General features: G+C 51.7%; 1 protein-coding gene across 3 annotated transcripts in view; it reads right to left on the bottom strand.

Annotated features, from left to right (window-relative positions):
- The window catches only part of AK8 (adenylate kinase 8), a 126,506-nt gene that overhangs the window by 76,361 nt on the left and 29,235 nt on the right, over positions 1-20,910 (bottom strand). For 2 of the 3 annotated variants that reach the window (XM_057724447.1, XM_057724449.1), the window contains exons 6-9: positions 5,148-5,229; positions 4,586-4,657; positions 3,891-4,091; positions 467-598 (exon numbers count right to left, since the gene is read on the bottom strand). In XM_057724447.1, coding sequence (XP_057580430.1) covers positions 467-598; positions 3,891-4,091; positions 4,586-4,657; positions 5,148-5,229 — 487 coding nt within the window. The remainder of the gene's footprint in view (positions 1-466; positions 599-3,890; positions 4,092-4,585; positions 4,658-5,147; positions 5,230-20,910) is intronic. The other variant, XM_057724448.1, reaches the window with a different exon arrangement.

The following is a 20,910-nucleotide window of genomic DNA, read 5'->3' as shown; positions in this document are numbered from 1 at the left end:
AACTGTGCTGAGCAAGAAGACTTCCTCTGGTTCAGAAATTGTTTGCCTGTAAACACACTGACCTGGGTTGGGGGAACCAAGCAAGACTGGAAAAAATAAATAAACAGCAGGTCCACATGATGCAAGAACTCCGGCTTCCAGGGAGACTGCAGGGGCAATTGGAGGTGCCTCTGCAGCAGAGCACAGGAAAACCACTGCACCATAGGACGTAAAAAATGATGACCAGAAAACGTTCCCACTCTTGGGGCCGCGGACATGTTTTTATTGGTTAATGTTTCTATGGCCGTATTCTTTGGGAGGCAAAAATCGTATCCCTGCAAAGATGGATTAACTGGAAATTGTTCAGAGCAGAGAGCAGGAAAGAGAAGTGATGCTGATCTCCTCACCGCTCCCGTAGCACCGGAAGGCCTGGGAGGGCAGGAAGCAGGGGAGGCTCTAGGAGCAGGGCGGCCGCCGGGGCACTCACCATTGACGAGGCCGTATTTCTGGGCCAGGAGGGCGGCCTGCAGACTTTTCCCACTGCCCACAGGCCCACAAAGCAGCACCCTCGGGGTGAACGGGGCGTTAGATCGGTGGACGGTTTGGACATAGGTCAGAGCTGGAACGAAAGGATGTGAGGATAATACACCAGTGTCCTGAAGAAAGGGAAGCGGCTTACAACACCTCTGCTCGGACTCTTTTAACGGCAGCAATTATTTCTCTCTTTTACAGCACCGTGGAAACCCTCTGTGCATCTGCCTGGCAACCACAGGGTGAGGAAGGAATTACCCTTCAGGCATGGGCACCAAGGTGGGAAGGGACAAGGAAAGACACAAAAGCCACCCTCTGAGCAGAGCACTGCCCTGGAATTCCTCTAACACAGCATGGGGACCGAGCCACCCTCCTGCTCCAAGGGCTGCTTCCAAACTGAATCCGGGTAGAGCCTCACCCTGGAGCTCCGGGACTAGGCTGACCTCCTAGAGTCAGATACAGGCTTTGACAAACGCGTCAGGCCACACGGAGACCCGGCAAGTGGGGACTTCTAAAGGCCTCGGGAATCGTGGAGAATAATGTGCAGCCACACTCCAGTGACACCAGCTTTGTTGCGAGTCACCAAAGAGGCAGTGATCAAATAGGTCCCGGAAATGGGCAGATGTAGTCCCGGTCCCTGACATTTGAGGAACAAAGCAGGGGGGAGACAGGGATGGGGTCCTGCACCACGGGGGCAGAGGCACGGGATGCCCAAAGCCACCGAACATGAAACCAGGTCACCTCCCTCGAGAGTGGAGGGGGGAGGAGGGGCATGACTGAGCCTCCTGAGCACGCTGAGCGGGCTGTGAGAGAGCAGCCACGCAGCACCTGGGCGAGAGGGAGGGCCTGCCTGCCTACTCCCCAGCCCCGCCTCTGCCAGGGACCCGACCACCCCTCCTGGGTGCCCAGTTCCTGAAGGCAGCGTGCTGCTTCCACCCCTCGCCCAGGATGGAATCCACCTGAAGACAGGAAGCTGTCCCAGGGCGCCCCCCTGAAACCCAGGACAGGCGGGCGGGGTCTGCAACCCCATGCTCTTGACATCTGAGGCCCCTCCCTGGCCTCGACCCACCAGGTGCCAGAAGCACGCTCCCCAGCTGTGACAGCCACAGATGCCTCCAGACGTGGCCACGTGTCCCAGTGGGGGGAGGGGGCAAAATTGAGAACCACCGGGGTATGTTCACTGGGCAAATTTTGAACGCTCAAATCTTTGTAGGATTTTTTGATTGGAAGGGTCATTAGAGACACTACGATTCCCCTCTTTTTCAGAATGAAAGGCACAGGTAAGTCACCTCTCAAGGTCACGATGATAACCTCAGATCATCACGGCAAGGATGCATTCGCTGCTAAGCTAAACTCTCTACGGTCCTTATCTGATCTGATCCGTGCATGGTCCCAAGAGGGACGTGCTTTCTTGTCCCCATTTTACAGAGAAGTGGCAGGGCTGGAGCAACTCTCCCAAGCCCGCTGCTTGGGTAACACTTTCCACTAACGCGACGAACCCCGAGGAAGAGATTCGAGCAAGGCTGGCTTCATCCTCAGACCTTCCAGGATCCAGCCATCTGAAGAGCACAGATACTACAGGCAAAGCAGCCTGCTTACAAATGATGCTTAATTTACAGTAAATAACTAAGTTAATTAGAAGTAATGATCCCCCAGACGGTCTCAACATCTAATTATTCTTTTTAAAAATATGTGGTTGCTAGATGCACTGCAGAGAGATTAAAAAAACAACAAAGAGAGAATTTTGCATTCCAATTTTCAATTTATCTCTCTGCATTATTAATTAATAATAATTAATATTCAGACACTCACATTTTTATTTACAATTCCAGGCATGAATTCTTTATGAATGATCATATGAACTTTTAAATTTAATTAAGTAATTTGGAAGTAATTAATGTGTAAATTCAGAATCATGGCATAAGATAAATGTCGTGGTTGTTTATCTTCCGAGTGCAGTGTTTGCTACTAAAGACCCTTCCGAGATGCGAAATCACAGGAAATTTACAAGGCATCCAAAAGCCTGGCATTTTTCAAAGCAGCATCACTCTCCAGACAAGCCCCTCACTGACTGACCCCCTTAGGAGAGCGAGGCCGTGGCGTCTCCAGCTCTCTGGTTCTCGGTAAAGCAAAGCCGCTCAGACTGCAAGGCCACTGGCAGGTGGGGGGCCGGTGGGAGGGCTGGGCCGGTGGGAGGGCTGGTCCAGGGAGCTCAGAACCACCTCCCCACCAAAAACAAACTTCTCTTGAAGAGATTTGAAAGAATTTACCAAAAAGGGGTAGCGTAAACTGTCAAGTGTCTAAAAATCCCAGCGGTGGTATTTTTACGACGTCAGGCACCCGGCATCGCACAGAGGGGATGACTGGGCGTGGAGACAACTGAAGCTCAGTAAGACTTTAAAAATGAGGGGACTCCCCTGAGGTCCAGTGGCCAGGGCTCGGCGCTTTCACTGCCGAGGGTCCAGGTTCAATCCCTGGTCGGGGAACTAAGGTCCCGCAAGCCTTGCAGCACAGCCAAAAACCAAAATGAAAAGAAAAAACATAAATTAAAAAAAATTTAAAATGTTAATTCGGCTGCTTTGGGGGAGGATTATCCTAACAGTCCTGGTCTTTTGGGAGAGGATGTTGACCGAGAGCAGCACCTGACGTCCACTGGGCCGTTGCTCTGCACCAGCTCCCGGGCTCAGGGCTGCGGAGCCCTCACCCAAGTCTGTGAGGAAGGAGGGATTTTTGTTCCCATTTTCAGGATGACACAACTGAGGCTCAGAGGACTTAGGAGAGTCGCCGCAGACTGCACAGCTGACATGGGTGGGGCTGAGGTCTGTGCACAGGTCCCCTGGCTCCAAAGTGTGGGGACTCTGTGGTCACACTCCCGCCCCCCACTCAGCCGGTTTCCACCCCTTTCTGGGCAGCGGCCGTGAACTTTTGTTACTGTTCCCGAAGGCAGGGCCGTGCCCGGCGTGGGGCTGCTAAGCCCTGCCCTCCTCGACGGCTCAGGACACCTGAGGTGTGTAGTGGTTTTTTGTTTTTCAGGGGCGATAGTGGGTTTGGTTTGTATGTTTGTTTTAATTTTATAAAATTTCTCTTCCTCCTCCCTCATCCTCAGGGCCCGACTTCTTCCTCCACGTCCCTCCCACCCCGTCCCTCACCTCTCCTGCCCCACCCCCTCACTGTCACGTCCGCGGACCACGCAGGTACAGAATACTAGCCCCGGGCCTCTGAGGGGGATGCTCCAGGGACCCCACACTCGCTTCTGGGCAGGGACCCTGGGCCATCAAATGCCTTGACTCCCGGCCTCCTGGGCACACACCGGGCACTGGCATCACTGCCAGAAGAAGTGACACCGGGAGCAGAAGGGCGGCGGGACCCATCAGGTTTACCCTGGCAGAAGACGTCCACGCACGGCTGGTCGGCAGGGATGACTTTCAGGATTCGGGGGTACGAGGGGAGCACCCTGACGATGTTCCTGTGATACTCCAGCAGCTTCCGCGCCGTCTCCGCTTCCGAGATGCCGGTGGGCACTATGAGCCGATTCTGGATTTCGGACGAGGAGGGCCAGTCGAAGGTGGTGTGGTAAATCTCTGCAAGGAAAGGGACACAGTCAGAGGCACCCACCCATCCTGGAGGCAGAGCCGGCAGGTCCCAGGGGAGTTCATCCACCCGCCCCAGCATCACCGAACTCGGTTTTGGCTTCAGGCCTGCTCCTCCGTGGGTATTAACAGAAAATGTTGATGATGCTTTGCACTGAGGGGCAGGGCAGCTGTGACTTTCCGAGCGCTTCCTCTGTGCCAGGCACCCACCCGCAGGCTCGCATTTCATCCTCACAGCCATCGGAACATAAGGCAGGGCTCGGTGTTTTCATCCCCAAGTCCAGGTGAGAAAACCGAGTCTCACAGACGCTGGGCAACTCGTCCCACGTCACACGGATAGAAAGGGGCCGGGGCCACAAACCCGGGTCTGTCTGCCACCCAAGCCTGAGAGTCAGTGCTCAGTGCAGGGTGGGCGGGCAGGGCTGTTATTAAGATCACCTCTAAGACCCCATGGGGTGGGGGCACAGGGGTGGAGAGGGCCATACCTCCGGTCTGCGGGTCGATTCTCTTCCCCAAGTTTCTCTCAATCAGGACCGTGTCTGGAGCGCTCAGCACGACTGGGCAGAGAAGGAAAGAAGCAAAACCAGGCATGGCGGGCAGCGGACCTGCTGCTGCATAAAGACATGAAAACAGCCAGCACCTCCCATCCCCCGCAATCCCTTAAAAGAGAGGTCGGAACACAAGCACACAATCTCAGGACACAGGAAGCCCATCACGCTTCAACACTTCGCCTGCGGGCAGCCTTCGGTGTCATAAGTAACTCCGTGACATCTCTGTGCAGAACACTTTGGCCACATTTGGGATTATTTCCTAAAGAGAGTTTCTCAGATGTGAGATTCCCAAAACAAGGAATCACCAGGGTCAGAGCGAAACCCCACGTTTCTAAGAACAAGCCCCGAATGCATTTAGCTCAGTGGAAGATTCCACCGTGCTGTCCTCCTTTCTCCTGATGGCACCTGGGCACTGGGGAGCCAGGGACACAGCGTGGAGTGCTCACTGGTGGGGTCTGCAGGTCTGCAGGGAGGGCTCTCTGGTGGGGCTACTCACTGACGTGTCTGGGGCAGATGCCGAGGGTCTGGACCATCAGGGCCTGCTCCCGTGTTTCGGGGAAGCCATCCAGGATCCAGCCCTAGGCAGAGAATTTGGAAAGGGGCTCATCTATGTGTACTTTTTCAGATTTTTTGGAATTATTATAAAAGGAATATGATACCTGTATAGAAAGACTGAAACTTTTAAGAGAAGAGAAAATAAACGTCTCTGGTAGCCGCCCCACCGTACTTAACAACTACTCTCATAACATCACACTGCCTTCTGCATCCTGCGTTTATGACGGTAATCACAACATACAGGGTCTCTGTCCTGATCTTCTCCTGTCGGCCCGCCTCTTCCCTGGCCCCGGAACGTTCCCCCAGGTGAGCTGCCTCACTTGCTGAGCCACGCCCCGCGACCCAATGCTCCACCTGCTGACTGTTCTCACTGTTATAATAACACCGTAAGGAACATCTTTGTGCTACAGCTCTTTCCACCTTTTGGATTACTTCCTGAAGAGTGTTTCTCAGATATGAGGCACAAGGAACCACCAGGGGCAAAACAAAAGCCCACTTTCCTTAAGAACGAGCCCCGCTGAACAGAGCGGCCGGAGTTCAAGTTTCCGTTCCTGAGTGATCCCTCAGGCATCTTCTTGGATCAGCCGGGGAGCTGGTTTAGAAGATTTATTTTCATTAACCCTTTAAAGCCCAATTGTGAGAGTCGTACGCAATTCCTGTACATCGGGTGGAAAACACTAAAGAGGTGAAATAATGATGTCAGTCACTGGTAACACCACCGCCCCAAAGTAGCCCCTGTGAACACTGTGGTAGGTCTCCTTCCAGGCTCCGCATACTGACATCTTTTTTCTGGGGGGCGGGGGGGGGGCAGGAATTACACTGTACATACTATTTTGTAGTCTGTTCTTTTCATATAGTGAGAACATTTCACCTACTGCTGCTCATTTAGTTTCATTCCATTATAAAACAGCTATTATTCAGGGACTTCCCTGGTGGTCCAGTGGTTAGGACTCCATGCATCCACTGCAGGGAGCACAGGTTCGATCCCTGGTCAGGGAACTAAGATCCCACAACCTGTGGGGCATGGCCAATTTTATATATATATATATAATTTTTAAAGTGCTTTATGTACATCTAGAGGCACATAGAATATCCTCCTGATAAATTTCTAAAAGTTGATACCTTCTTCTATAACTTTTGATGCAATTTGCCTCATCACACTACAAAACTGCCCACCAGTTCCTGAATCCAACAGCAGATCACCTGTTTCCCTGAATCTCTGTCAATGTCAGGCTTTATCCTCTGGGAAAATCTGTCCAGCAAAATTGAGTATGCCGTTGCTGCTTTAATTTACATGTCTTTGATCACGTCCATCCATGCCATCTCTTCACTCTGCCCTTGGGGTTTTATCCTCTTATTTGTTTACGGGAGCTCTTTACATACTAAGAATATTCACCCATATTGGCAACTGCTACCACAGACTCTGAGGCAAATGATGTTGCTGACATTTTCCACGGTTTGTGTTTGTCCTTTTAATTTTGTGTATGGTGTTGTTTTTAACACACAAGTTTTTGGCCAAATCAATCAGTCTTTTCCTCTTTGGAGTCTGGTGTTGCGTGGATCTATAAAAAGGCCCTTGCCACTGCAAAAGCTGATACGTATTCACTTGCATTTAAACTGTGTTCTCTTAGCAGTTTTACTCTTTACAGTGAAATATTTAATAGCGCCACATTTTATTCTGAAAACGATGTAAGGCTTGATCTAATCTGTTTCCTTGTGGGTCTCCAACGACCCCAGGGTCACCTATGAAACAGCTTGTCCTCTCCCCTCTGAATGTCAACTCTTTTTTGATCACAGCCTACATGCAGTGAGGGGGGGATCAGACAACCCCAAGTGGAGGCCCAGGTTTCTTTTCTTTTCTGTTTTAAAATATAATGAGCAGAGGAGCCAGCAGCTGGCCAGAATTGCCTGGCAGGGTTTTCCGTAGTTTCTTACTTGTTGTTGGCAAACCGTTGTTAGGGTGGCCACATAATAGCCCTCGCCGTTCTCTGGTTAGATGGTACGTCATCTGGGACCGGCTAGAGTTCATGTCTGCGATATGCATCTTCTCCTGTGTCTGACCCACTAACCTGCAAGCGTCTGGAGGTCAGGGATGGACTCTGGCTCCGTTGGATCCTAGAGGGGCTAGCACAATTCCCTTCACTCATTTGATTCTTAATAAAAGTTTGTGGAAAGAAAATATATATATATATAATGAGCAGAAATTTCTTTTTTTTAATTTTTATTTTATTTATTTATTTATTGGCTGCGTTGGGTCTTCGTTTCTGTGCACAGGCTTCTCAGTGCGGTGGCTTCTCTTGGTGCGGAGCACGGGCTGTAAGCGTGTGGGCTTCAGTAGTTGTGGCTCTTGCGCTCTAGAGCGCAGGCTCAGTAGTTGTGGCACATGGGCTTAGTTGTTCCACAGCACGTGGGATCTTCCTGGACCAGGGATGGAACCCGTGTCTCCTGCACTGGCAGGTGGATTCTTAACCCCTGTGCCACCAGGGAAGCCCTAGAAGCCCAGGTTTCTGATGCTGGCTCCCAGAAGGGAACCCCCCCACCCCCGCTTGTCGTAGGCCCCTCCCTCTCAGTCATTATTAGAACTTGGTTGCTTTAAGGTCAGAGGATGGACTGATAAGGGTGAACCCAGACGCAAGGTCACCCATAACTCACAGCAGCTGATGTACAGAACACCGTGTGACTGAGGGCAACGAATGTCTTTCTTTAAAAAAGGGGCGGGGGGGCACATTTCTTCAATATTAATATATTTAGGTTCCAATAGCTTCAACTGACAGTTAAAAAAAAAGCTAAACAAATTTACAGAGTAAAAAGTATTGGAAAAATCAGGCATGCTTTCATTACTTTCCTAAATTATGCAGGAGAACGTGCGGCCCCGGAGCCCTGGATTCTAGAACTAATGAAGCAAAAGTGCAAAAACCCCCCATTTTTAACAGCCTTTTTGCTCCCTCAAGTCCTTGTTATACAGCCAGCCAAGCGCTGGCTGCAGCTCTTAAAAAGAGCAAACACCTACCGACGTGCACACCCCTACAGGAACCAGGAGGCATGGGGTCTGAGAGCACCCCCACTTACAGTTCTGGAAGCCGAACCCAAATGTTCTGAACTTTGGCTACATTCAGACCCCTTTATTTTCTCCTTATTTGGAGGGGAGGGAGTCAGAGCCCACTGATTGCTTCTTTTAGGACAAGGGCTGGTAATTCTGTTTCAAATCCCTTTCTGAAGCTGAAAGAAGGCTGGAACTCCGCCTTTGCTCAGCGCCGAGAAAGACCTCCGCTTTTAATATTGCATTACTGAGCAATCATTATAATCTCGCCCATAAATCTGCAGCTGATATCAGTATGTGGTCCAAAGCTTTTAGAACTATTCAGGGGAACAGCTCTCGCCGACTGGAAGAAGCGGGCCTTCCAATTACACAGGAAAAGTGCAGCAAAATGAGGAACATCTCTCTAATTAGCCGGCCTCACTGGTGTGTCATTCTGGTGTGGATGTGAAATTTAGGGAAGGAGAAGGTGGGGGTGCTTGAAGCGAATCCCAAGCCACCTGCTCTCTGGCTTACTCTTTCAGACTCAGGGAGATGGTACCATCACCCAGCTGCAAAGAAACGAAGTCCCTGGCGGACCTCTTAGGGCCGCGTCCACACCTTAGGGTGGAGACCCTTTATCCCCGCACCAGCCCGCTTGGGAAGGAAGGGCACAGTGACCACGGCCTCTGCGTCAGGGAGTGAGGGTCCTGGAGCACCCACAAGATGGGAGTCCTAGGCTTAGCACCTGGAAAAGATCTTCTTTCCCAGAGCTCCTGCCTTTATAGAGGTTATGTGCAGCTGCCCGGTGGCAGAATGGACCCCACTTTCACGTGGAAATAGCAATTCTGGTTGAGAGCAAGCTAATGGCTGCAAATTCTGGCCAAGCAGTAAGTCATCAATCAGTCAGCAGCACGCGAGCACTGCCGTGATGGGACGCCGGTGAGGTGCGTCGTGAGGGTCCTGGGTCTGACTTCCAGGAGCGGCTGGGTGCGGAGGTAGCAGTCGATCCCTAATTAGAATACATTATCCATCTTCCTGACACTTCAGTGAAATGTCTGTCCCACTCTGGAGCTGCAGCTTTGTTCGGAGCAGGTTAATTGATATTCTGATGCCTTCGCTCGCCGTACCCCCGTGGCTCGGTTCTGTTTTATCACACATCAAAAAGGCCGTATGCTCAGGGCACTCCCTGCACCGGCACAGAGCTGGAGGTCTGCACAGCTGCGAGGGGTATGGTATCACAGGAGGGACAAGCACCGAGCAGATGTCACAGATGAAAAAAAGAGAAAGGAAAGCAGCCAGCCAGCCTAGGGAACGTGGCGAGGCCCCGCAGAGGCAGCGCGATGCCGAGCGGGCGGCCAGCTCTGTGTGGACACTGGCCTCTGCTGCCCTCCTGACTGTTATTAAAGCGCAATTAGCAACTCCACACCGCAGGACTCTTGCCCTCTGGGCCCTCTGCCTGTTTGATGCGGTGCCCTTGTCTCCTCCCCTCTCCTCCAAAGACCAGAGCAGGGCACTCCCCTGGGTTCTCCCTGGGACGTCCTGAACCGGCTCCGGGCTCCAACTGCAGACTCCGGAGCCTCCATCCCAGGCGTTTCCTGGAGCCGAAGGCTGATTCCTCGCCGTCCCAAGGAGGCACTCTGAGGCGGAAGGTTTGGATTCCGTCAGACTCACTAGGCTCAAAGTCTGAAGCAGGGGACGCATCGCAAGAAGCATGACAGGCCTGCCACCTCCCCCGCTTCTTTCTGATGAAACGTTACACAGTTTCCCAACATATAAAAGTGGAAAAAAAGGGAGATTTTTGTCAGCCAGAAAAGAAAGGCATATTAAAAGATCAAGTTTGGGAAACGGATGTGTTTCAAGACAATCAGAGAGAACAATTTTGGTGAATACAAAAAAGTTGACATCAAATTGTCCCGGTACTGGTTCCTCTGGTTTATACAGAAACATGAGTCTTAGCCTGCCATGGCATCTTAGAATGCCTTCCATAGTCAACTCATCTGAAAGATGACGAGCAGGAAGTTTTCCTTTGAAGTTTAATCTCAAACAATAGGCAACGCCTGCTGGCATTCCTGACCACGCTCAAGTACACGGCACAGCAGGACAAGATAGTCCATAACTCACCTGCACACTGGCTCTGCCACCCCGCCGAGGCTTTGCCCGGCCATTTCCTGTGCACAGCCCAACAACACATGTGCCCACACAGGCTGAGATGTGCAGGAGTGAGGTTTCTAAATAACCAGCAGTGCCGAGTTCCACCCTTGCTAGCAAATCGATGACACACGCATGACGTTTTTCTATGCAAACAGGAATCTGGGAAAATCTGTACTCCTAGGTCTGCAGGTTAAAAGCCACTGATGTCCAGGGTGTTAAATTTGGTAAAGCATGAATGTGAACATTTAAGAGGCTTTTTATTTGTTCCCAAATAGCTAAAAAAGGTTTTTAGATCTAACACATAACATGTGTGTGGGGCCGCTCTGCAGAGGAAGACACAGTCAGAAAAACACACTGTTTCGTCCCCAAATGGACCAGTCCCACCCCACCCCACCCCAGCTCTGAGGCTGGGATGACGCCGAGACGACCCACTGCAGAGATAACTCGCTCCACAGCATCACGTTGCGTCCCCAGGTTCAGACACAGTGGCCTCTGGCTGAAAGCACAGGAAATGGATAATCCGACAATGTCCAGTTAACGGGTCTGTTCCTTCCAAACACTTTAGAGCATGCCTGGGGTGTAGACCCATCTCTTCAGGACAAGATTAGTCCGTTGGGGTGTCAGTGTATCACGCTGGTAAAGAGCGGGGCCTTGGGAACTGGCCTGTACCACTGCCAGCTGCGGGACTTCCCGCCAGGCACTCATTCCCTCGGGGCCTTGCTCCCCTTCTCTGCAAGACGAGGACACTGACAGTAGTCTACCCCACAGCTGCTGGGATGATTAAATGAGGACCAAAAACAAACAAACACACAAACAACAACAAAACAAGCACAGTGCCTGGCGAGGAGGACACGGGATGAGGAAACGGCCCCGTCCACGTCAACTAGTTTCATCAACATCATTGCCGTTTTGAGCAAGGCGAACTCTGCTCTTTCCCTCTACCTCCTTTCAAGGAGGCATCCCGCGAAAAACTGTAGAACTGAATATAGAGAATTCATTTCAGAAGGCAATCTCTTGGAAAGAGCAGGAACTGGCACTCCAGATGTGACTGAGGAAAGCTTTCTCATTAATGAGGGCTTGGGAAAAACACATTTCGATTACAGCGAGGGAGTCTAGCGAGTGGTGGGCTAGCGCAGACCCGCTCCAGCGTGCTCATCCGTTTGCCAGTGCCTGACCGGGGGCCTCCCCAGCGGAGTTTGCACCTCCCAAACCACAGTCAGGAGCCACCCGGGCCACCAGCCTGGGTCCAACACACGGGAAACAACAATCACGCTGTGACAGTGGGGTGGGCGTCTCCACAGGAAGACCTAGGGTGCGTTCATCCCTTCACCCACCCATCCATTCATTCACTGGCGTATTTATCCACTGCTGTGTGTGGTACACTGTGCTTTCATACTGAGAAGTCCAGAAGCCCTGGGTTTGAGAGCCTGTCCAATAGACAGCACCTGGGGGGTGATGAGTCACTGGTTCACATAACTATCTACCCCCAAGCCTGGCTGACCCAACTCTGTTACTTAGGACTCTTTGGCTATTTGCCTTGTGCAAGGCACTGACTGTCATCTATAAAACGAAAGGATTGGACCGGGTAACTTCTAGCAAAGACATTTATGGTCTAACAAAGACATTTTAAGAGTGGACAGCTATTCATAATTATGCTGGGATAATTATGAGAGGGGATAACTGGGAGATTGGGGCTGACATATATACTCTAATTTGTGTAAAGCAGATAACTAATAAAAAATGTTTTAATAATTATGCAGGGAAAACAGGCAACCTGCACGAGGGATTGCCCTGCCTAGAAGGGTCTGTGCATTTTAAACATCACAATTTATTTTCGATCATGCAGCCTGATTCTCCTCTGAAATTCTGTCTGCTCCCTGAAATCATGAAAAGAAGCAGGAAACCCCCGCCGGACAGTGACGGCAGACCCTGGGGGAGGGCTGACAAGCTACCTAGGTCTGATCAACACCTGCCATGACTCTTCTCCCAGGGAATTCCCAAGTACACCCCGAAGGTCAAGTGCTGGGTCCCAGTTGGGCACTCATGTCGGCACAGAGCTCCTGACCTCGTTCTCAGCTTGCAGTGCCCTGAGTCCACTGACCCCAGATGGTTCCTCAGACCTCAGTCCTCTCTCTCCATTCCAAATCTACTAATCCAGACATGGCTCAAAGCCAAGGCAGCCAGCCCCTTAATTCCCACCTCCTCCTCAAGCTGGCACTCTCTCCCCCTTGTCCTGGGACCTCTGGTGCTGGTGCGAGGAAAGCGCTGGCCAAGGGCAGAGTCGTGGCTGGTCCACAACTGGGCTCTAACCCTGGAGCCTTGTGACCGTGAATTACCTAAGCCCTGAGTCTCAGTGTCCTCGTCTGTACAACGAGGGCAGCAAGGCCCACCTAAGAGAAAATCCCTGTAATGACTGCATGAGATAATGGGTAACAAGTCTGATGACAAAGCGCCTGACCCAAAGCGGGCGCTTCCCAGACACCAGTGCCTTTCTCTCTCCTGAGCACAGTCTGCGGTGCAAGGGCATTTGCATTTCCACAAGACTGAAAGAGGCTGAGTCTCCAAGTGCATGACTTTACAAGGCTGCCAGTTCAGGCCCCAGGAGGTGGGCAGTACTCTGGGGGACGCTCTGAGCCCCATTCCCCAGGAGCAGCTGTCCCTCCATCCTCTCCCTCGGCGGGTGCTGGCCACCACAGGTCACTTCCCCTCTGTCCGGCTGTCCCTGGCGTGTCTGGGTCATTTCCTTCAGAAAACACATCCCACCCCTATGCCCTCTCTCCCAGTCAGAACAGCCTTCTCCTGGGGGCTCGGTTCCCTGCAGACGTTCACTCCCAACCCACCCGGAGGCCAGGACCACTTTCCACATCTTCCTAAGCTCTTCTCAACTCAGGCCCATGGTCTTCTGCTGCCGGAGACTAGACCGCCCCACTCCCCCCATGGTGCTGCCCCAGGAAAAAACCCATCCTGACCAACTGCGGAAAGACAACGCAACAGGGTCAGTCGTGTCTTCAGAGAATGAGAATTCATCAGTCTAGAGACTAGTGAATTCCACAGAGTCTCAACAAATAAAAGGCACGCCGAAAACTATATACAAAATGTATACATTTGCTCTGGTATTCTAACCAATACCCTCATTTATAATTAATATTATATGTATTATGTTTATAATCAAAATTGGGGGTAGTTCATATGTTACAGATTAAAGCTAAAAATCACCCACTTTAGTTTCCACAGTTCTTTCAAATCCCATTGACTGATGGTATGAAGCTACAAGGGGACCCCTAGACCCCCCATATACCAGCTGCATAACAATTTCCTTATCTGTGAAGTAGCAATAATGCTGGCAGGCCCACACTCGGTCACATTCAAGGTCAGGTGCAGCGAGGAGTGTACAGTGCCAGCTTGAGGTCTGGCCGATCGCAGGTGCTGGAAAACGGCAGCTGCGACCGTTTCCAGACCCTGGCACACACCACGCTTTTCACGGTTGACAGCTGACCAAAACACCAAGCCACACCAAGAACCTGGGAGTGAGGGGTTGAGGGTGCCCCTCTGCTCTGTCCTCCTGGGGGGCGTTTCCTGCTCTCGGGAGGCAGGCCTCTGATCCAGCCTCTGGATCCAAGCTCAAGGTGTCAAGGGTGACATGGTTGGTGGCTCCAAGTCCAACCCGGTCTCCAACATCACCAGGCCTCTCCAATGCTCTCTGCTGCTCCGAAGCCCACTTACAGTGGCTGAAATATCAGGCTCTGTCCTGCATCCAGTCGTCTCTTTTCCCTCCCGATGGCAGTGAGAGGGATCCTAAGAGCATCCCAGGTGTCTGCCGCTCACACAGCACCCGGGGTGCTGCCACTCAGCGTGCAGAGAGGTGGGCCACACATGCCACGAACAAGCCCGACATCACGTCGCAGGGTCCAGAAACACCCACAAATGAGGGACCCACGAGGGCATGCTCACCGCGCCCAGCCTGGCCCATGGAGCCCTTCCTCGTCGTGATGCACGCCGTTAAGTTTTCCGAGTGGAGTTCAGATCTCCCCTCGGATGCCCGGCCATCCTGACTGCATTTGTATTAAAGGAACACACAACCCCAGGCTTCAGCAGGGCTGTTGATCAATAAACCCGCACTCCTCAGAGGACGCGAGTGACATCTATAAACCCGCGAGTGTCAGAACAGCAGCGAGAAAACCCTGTGTTCCCGCCATCAGAGGATGAGCGCTGGGTAATTAATGCCAGCCCCATGACACCGCCAGGAGAAATAAAACAAACAGCGGGGGGTTCTGTAGACCAGAGTCGGGCTCCTCCGCTCCGTCAGCGTTGCCACCATAAAATACTGACTCACGTTATGGGCAGGGAGGCATAAATCTGTGACCAAACAGGAAAAAAGAAACAAGATTCTAGAAGCCTACCACGTAAATTTTAAACTTTTGATTCCATAGTCAGACGTGTGCCCCAGCACCATCTCCTTTCTGGTGAAATAAACGAGCATCTCCAGATTATGAAATGAGATCAAAAAGAAGTGAACCTGGGACCGCAAAGTCACATCTTGCACGTTCTGTAAAGGAAACACCCCCACCCAGCACTGATCACTGGAGGTGGGTGGAGCAACCCCTTTCCAGGGTGCCTCGGAGACCTTCTCCCTGACTCAGGAAGTCGGGGGCGTGGCCAAAGTTTTCTTTTGGTGATGTCATTCTTCAGCTCAAGGAGGGCATGGATGTGAAGCCCGACACTGGACTTGCTGGAGCGGTTCTTCCTTTAGGCAACACCTGTACCCCTCTTTTGGGTCAGCAGTGGGTTCCGGCTGCAGCTGCCTTTTCTGTAAAGTGGGAGGATCACAGTGTAAGCGCCCACCTGCGCCACTGGCCGCCGGTCCAGGAAGGCGGGCACTCTGTCTCCTGCGTTCTGCTTTGTCCCTCACGTGACCTAGAACAGTCCCTGTCGCACAGGAGGTGCCCAGAAGTCTTGGTGGTTGGAAACTTCACAGGACGTCTGTGCGGATTTCACCAGAAAGTGCCTGCGAGCGTGGCAGGGGCCCGCACACAACATGTACTAGTAAAGGCTGGTTAACCCCTATTCGTACCTTTTCCTCCAGGGACCCACTGTGCTCTTCAGCTGTGCTGGGCTTAGTTCTGGCCTTTGGTTTTTTGGTTTTGTTTTTAAATTTTAATTGGAGTATAGTCGACTTACAATACTGTGTGAGATTTAGGCGTACAGCAAAGTGAATCAGTTTTATATATATGTGTGTGTATATATAATATATATATATCTCCATTCTTTTTTCAGATTCTTTTCCCATATAGGTTATTACAGAATACTGAGTAGAGTTCCCTGTGCTATACAGTAGGTCCTTATTTGTTATCTGTTTTATATATAGTAGTGTGTATATGTTAATCCCAATCTCCTAATTTATCACTTCCCCCACGATTCCCCTTTGGTAATTGTAAATTGATTTTGAAGTCTGTGAGACGGTCTCTGTTTTGTAAATAAGTTCATTTCTATCATTTTCTTATTAGATGCCACATGTAAGTGGTATCATGTGATTTCTATTCTTCCGATCTTCACCACAATCTCAGGTCCGACAAGTCATGGGACATGATGGTATTTTCTGAACTCGCTGAAGAAGAGGCCTGTTTATATCCTATTTAAGTAACCACGGTCTGAGGGACAGGTTCCACTTTTCACACCTTTGCTTTTGGTGGGGGTGTTGGGACTTGATCTATGGCTGGGGATGAGAAGATGGTTAGAAGTCTGCCCCTGAGCGCAGGTCTCTGCGGGTCCGCGGGGCGGCGGGCGTGGGGGAGGTGCAAGGACGCAGCAGGTGGGTCTCTGCTTGTCCGGTGTGTTATCACTTGGGTGGGTGGGGCTCGAGCACCATGGTTTGGGAAGCACAAATGAGAGGTGCGGCGACGCAGAGCTCGACTGAGGAGGGTGCCGACTGGCACGTGAGCACGGAGCACACCCATCTCTGCCGCGCACACACTCCAGGTTGCTACCGCCGCCAGGCTCAGCCTGCAGGGGCTCCTTGCCTCACACCCGGCAAGAACCAGCCCTAACCTCCGGAGCAGCGGACCTCCAGCCCAGGTGGAGGCTCACAGAAGGAAAGGAAAGCTGGGGCAAATGGACAAAAGCCGGGCAGGGAGGCTTCAGCTGGTTTTGAAATTTCATTGTTTTTCCCGCAGGCACTACAATTAAAAGACTGCTGGGACTTCCCTGGCGGGCCAGTGGTTCAGACTCCTCGCTCCCCATGCCGGGGCCCAGGTTCGATCCCTGGTCAGGGAACGAGATCCCACATGTCTCAACTGAAGATTGTGCGTGCTGCGACGAAGATCCCACACAGGGCAACAAAGATCCCGCGGGCCGCAACTAAGACCCGGTGCAGCCAAGTTACTAAATGAGATAAATTAAAAAAAAAAAAAAAGACTGCTAACTCTCATCCACGCAGGTACGGGATGTTACAGAACTCACTGGAGCAACGATTCCGAAAGCACGCTAGGAGCCGACCCCAGAGTGTACAGGACCCTCCCTAACAAACGGGGAGGCCCGAGGGGGCAGCAGGCTTCCCCCACCGTCCATGGTCTTGACTGCTCTCACCCAGCTCACCTCGCCTGGGAAAGCGGGGTAACCCTGCCCCGTGGGCCGCAGGGCCAGGCACGGTGCTTGTGCGGTGCGCTGCACACCCCAGAGCCCTCGCGGCAACCCAGGGCGCCCACAACAAGCCACAGCAAGGCCCCCCAGCTCCCCCCCACTGGGTCCTGCTGCCGCCCACCAGCCCAGATGCGCGAGGGACGGCCCAGGCCAGCGGAGGTGGACACGAGCCATCTGTGCAGGCCTCTGATTCTTCACAGGGATGACACTGCCACCGCCTGACAAGCCATCACAGTGGGGCACAGCCGCGCCCGCCCCACAGCTGGGGGAGCGGCCGACCACACGTGGAAACATTTCTCCTTCCTCTCTCAGCCTCACAGCCCCCGTCCATGACATCCCAACCCGGTCTGGTCCTGATGATGCAGATGTGCCTTTGTCAGAGGTCTGGCACAGGATCACGGGGTCCCGGGCTGAAGCCGGGCCTGGCAGCCAGGTGTGGTGGCCGGCAGTCCACACCAGTCCCAGCCCACGGGTCCCCTGACCCAGGCCAAGTCCCTTCCTCCATCGGGGCCTCAGTGTCCCCTTTCATCAAAGGCTTCGGGCAGGAATATTTCTCAAGACATTGTTTAAAAAAAACTTGACGAGGCTTCCTAGGTGGCGCAGTGGTTAAGAATCTGCCTGCCAATGCAGGGGACACGGGTGTGATCCCTGCTCCAGGAAGATCCTACATGCCGCGGAGCAACGAAGCCCGTGCGCCACAACTATTGAGCCTGTGCTTTAGAGCCTGTGAGCCACAACTATTGAGCCCATGTGCTACAACGACGGAAGCCCACGCGCCTAGAGCCCATGCTCTACAACAAGAGAAGCCACGGCAATGAGGAGCCCACGCACCACAACTAAAGAAAGCCCACGCACAGCAGAAAAAGACCCAACACAGCCAATAAAATAAACAAATAAATTTATTTAAAAAAAAAAGTAGATGACACAAACTGGAATTCATCCACAAGTGACTTCTACAAAATGCCATTATTTAATATTTTAAAACCAAGTGTCCTGGCAGTTGATCCCTGTTGCAGCCAATTACAGGAATGAAGGGGAGGCTGCAGGTGACCTCGGTGCAGGCTGCCAGGATCCAACGGGGGGACCTTCCTGGCAGTCCAGTGGGTAGAACTGCATGCTTCCGTTGCAGGGGGCACGGGTTTAATCCCTGGTCGGGGAGCTAAGATTCCGCATGCTTCGTGGCTGAGCCAAAAAATAAATTAATTAATTTTTTTAAAAAAGGTCCAATTGGAAGACAGGTTCCCAAACACTGGAACCCCAGGTCTGGTGGTGCAAGGCCACCCCTGGGTGCGATGGTTGAACTTGATCACGCAGTAGGAGACCGAGGCCAAATGGGAACATTGAAAGCACTGATAATGGAAAATAATCCTCAGGTGTGATGAAGAAGCTCACTAAGCAGATCTCCACAATTCAGAAAAAGCCAGGGCAACACCCAAAATAATTCTCCCCAGAGAAGCCCCAGGACAAATCTCTTCCTATGGTTGAAACCATCGTCATTAGGACGTTCAGATTCCATCGAGTAGTCATGATGGATTTTAAACACCTTCCCCTCCTTGGGCCAAAAGCAAGTTGGGAAAGGATTTCATGGAACTATCTGAACGGCATTCGTTCATTCATTCACTTCATAAATATCTCCTGAGCTTGGAGTCCGTGCCAGGTACCACAGGAGATGCTGGGGGAGTCTGCAGTGAATGGGACAGACGGGGTCTTTGCCCTCCCGGAACTCCCAAAGGAGACCAGAATGCTGTGAACTCGTGTAATAGGAAACCCATCCTTCCCGGGGCTGGTCGAGCGCGCAGGACCTCCCTGAAGAAGGGACTTTAACCTGAGACTGAGGACTGAAAAGCAGCTGGCCAGCTATGGGGCAGGAGGGGCGGGGTACCTCAGGAGTGACGAGAACACGTGTGCATTAGTTTTCTATTGCTTCGTAACACGTGGTCACAACGTTAGTGGCTTAAAACCACGCATTCAGCTCATGGTTTCCATGGGCCGGGAGTCCGAGCACTGCTGAGCTGGGTTCTCTGCGGGGGTCTCACAGGGCAGCAGTCAAGGTGTCAGCTGGGCTGCATGCTCATCTGGAGGCTCCACTGAGGACGAGCTGCCTCCAAGCACACTCAGGTGGTTGAAGAATCTCCTTCCGTGCTGCTCTACGACGGCTCTTGCTGGCTGGAGGCCGCCATCGGGGCCTGCAGGCTGCCCACAGAGGCCCCAACACGGCAGCCAGCAAAGAGAATCTCTCCCTCTGGTCTGCCACGATGAAGTCCTAGCTAACGCAGCGTCATCACGAGAGTGGCCACCTCTTCACCTCCGCCCCGTTCTGTTGGTCCTGCCCTCACACAAGAGGAGGGAATCTTCCAAGGTGTGGACACCAGGTGGAGGGACATCATTGGGTGTGGCAGGCGCAGGTGAAGCTGGAAGAGGTCTGGGAGGCAGTGGGCACAGAAGGCATAGATGAGAAAGGCAGAAGGAGGAAGCTGGGCTGCAGGCGGGCCCGAGGCCCATAACTCAGGGCTTCGAGCACGCATCCCAAGAGGGCTGGGAAGCGGTGAAGGTCCTCAGCAGTGGAGGGACACAACGACACTTGTTTCCAAAAGACAAATGCTTCTCTATGTGTGAAATACACTTCAGAAGGCTGTCCTTTCAAGAGAGTGGTACATCAGCTGACTCCAGGGAAGGGAACCAGGTGGCTGGGGGACAGGAGCTTGAGGGGGACCTGGGGACCTTTTGAATTTTGAGCCATATGAATGTTCTGCAGTCAAGAAATAAATTTGTTCATTTTTTAAAAGCAATCCCTCCGGCCACGATATGAAGAAAGGGTTAGGAAGAAAGAAACCACAGTAGCTGCGGGGAGATGGATTAGATGCCAAAGGATGGAAAGGGATTCTTAGCAACCCACCCCAAAACGGAGCGCAAACAATGACTATGGCGAAGGTGAGCTTTAGAATCTCTTTGGTACTGAGCCTCTCCCCCCACACTTCCTGAACCCCTTGCCTTGCTTCTTAGTTTCCCTTTGCCCTACAGACGGGGTCTCAAGAACTGGGCACTCTCGGACTCCAAGAACTCGGCTGCCCCTAAAAAAAAAAGCTAATCCGTGCCTACACGTAGCATCCACCTGCTTTCAACAATTCGAATACAAAGTGTTAATTTCTCTTTCTCTAATGTATTTGATGGTCACTTCAAAGACATTCTTCAAAGAGACTGCATTAGACCAAAAAAGAAAGAAAGAAAGAAAGAAAGAAAGAAAGAAAGAAAGAAAGAAAGAAAGAAAGAAAGAAAGAAAGAAAGAAAGAAAGAAAGAAAGAAAGAAAGAAAAAGAAATAGGAAGAAAGAAAGAGGGAGAGAAAGAAAGGGAAAGAAAGAAAGAAAAAGAAAGATAAGAAAGAAGAGCAAAGAAGGTTACATTAACTACAGAATCCTGACGGGTTGTGTGCATTCTTTTTCCCTGAACACTACTCCCTGCCTCTGTTTTGTGCTCTAAATTACCAATTCTAGTCCCTGTGTAGCTAAATAATAATAATTACCATATAAATGAATATGCATAGGTGTCATTTTTCTCCCTAAAAGCAAGAAAGCCTGTTTATTTTGGATGAGAGTTTGTTTTGTTTCTGAACATCCAGAGCACATAATTAAGAGCCTCACCTCTTACTCTTGAAATCCTGTCTCCACAGGGAAGAGATGAAAAAGGTACAGGATGCCCCTGGAAGCTCAGAAGAAATTTTAAAACAAATTAAAGGAGATATTTCTTTACTCGGCAGGTAACAATGGCTTGGACATGATCAGAATCAGAATGTCAGGCCAGAAGGAGCTCCAGTGCTCAAGCCTGAGCCCGGTGTTTTACAGATAGAGAAACAGAGGCCCCGGGAAGTGAAGTACTCGCTGGAGATACACAGCATGTGAT

The sequence above is a fragment of the Hippopotamus amphibius genome, chromosome 2 (assembly GCF_030028045.1).
Source record: "Hippopotamus amphibius kiboko isolate mHipAmp2 chromosome 2, mHipAmp2.hap2, whole genome shotgun sequence".
In the NCBI taxonomy this organism is placed as follows: Eukaryota; Metazoa; Chordata; class Mammalia; order Artiodactyla; family Hippopotamidae; genus Hippopotamus; species Hippopotamus amphibius.
The sequence above is the reverse complement of the archived record's forward strand: the minus strand, read 5'-3'. Positions and strand labels throughout refer to the sequence as shown.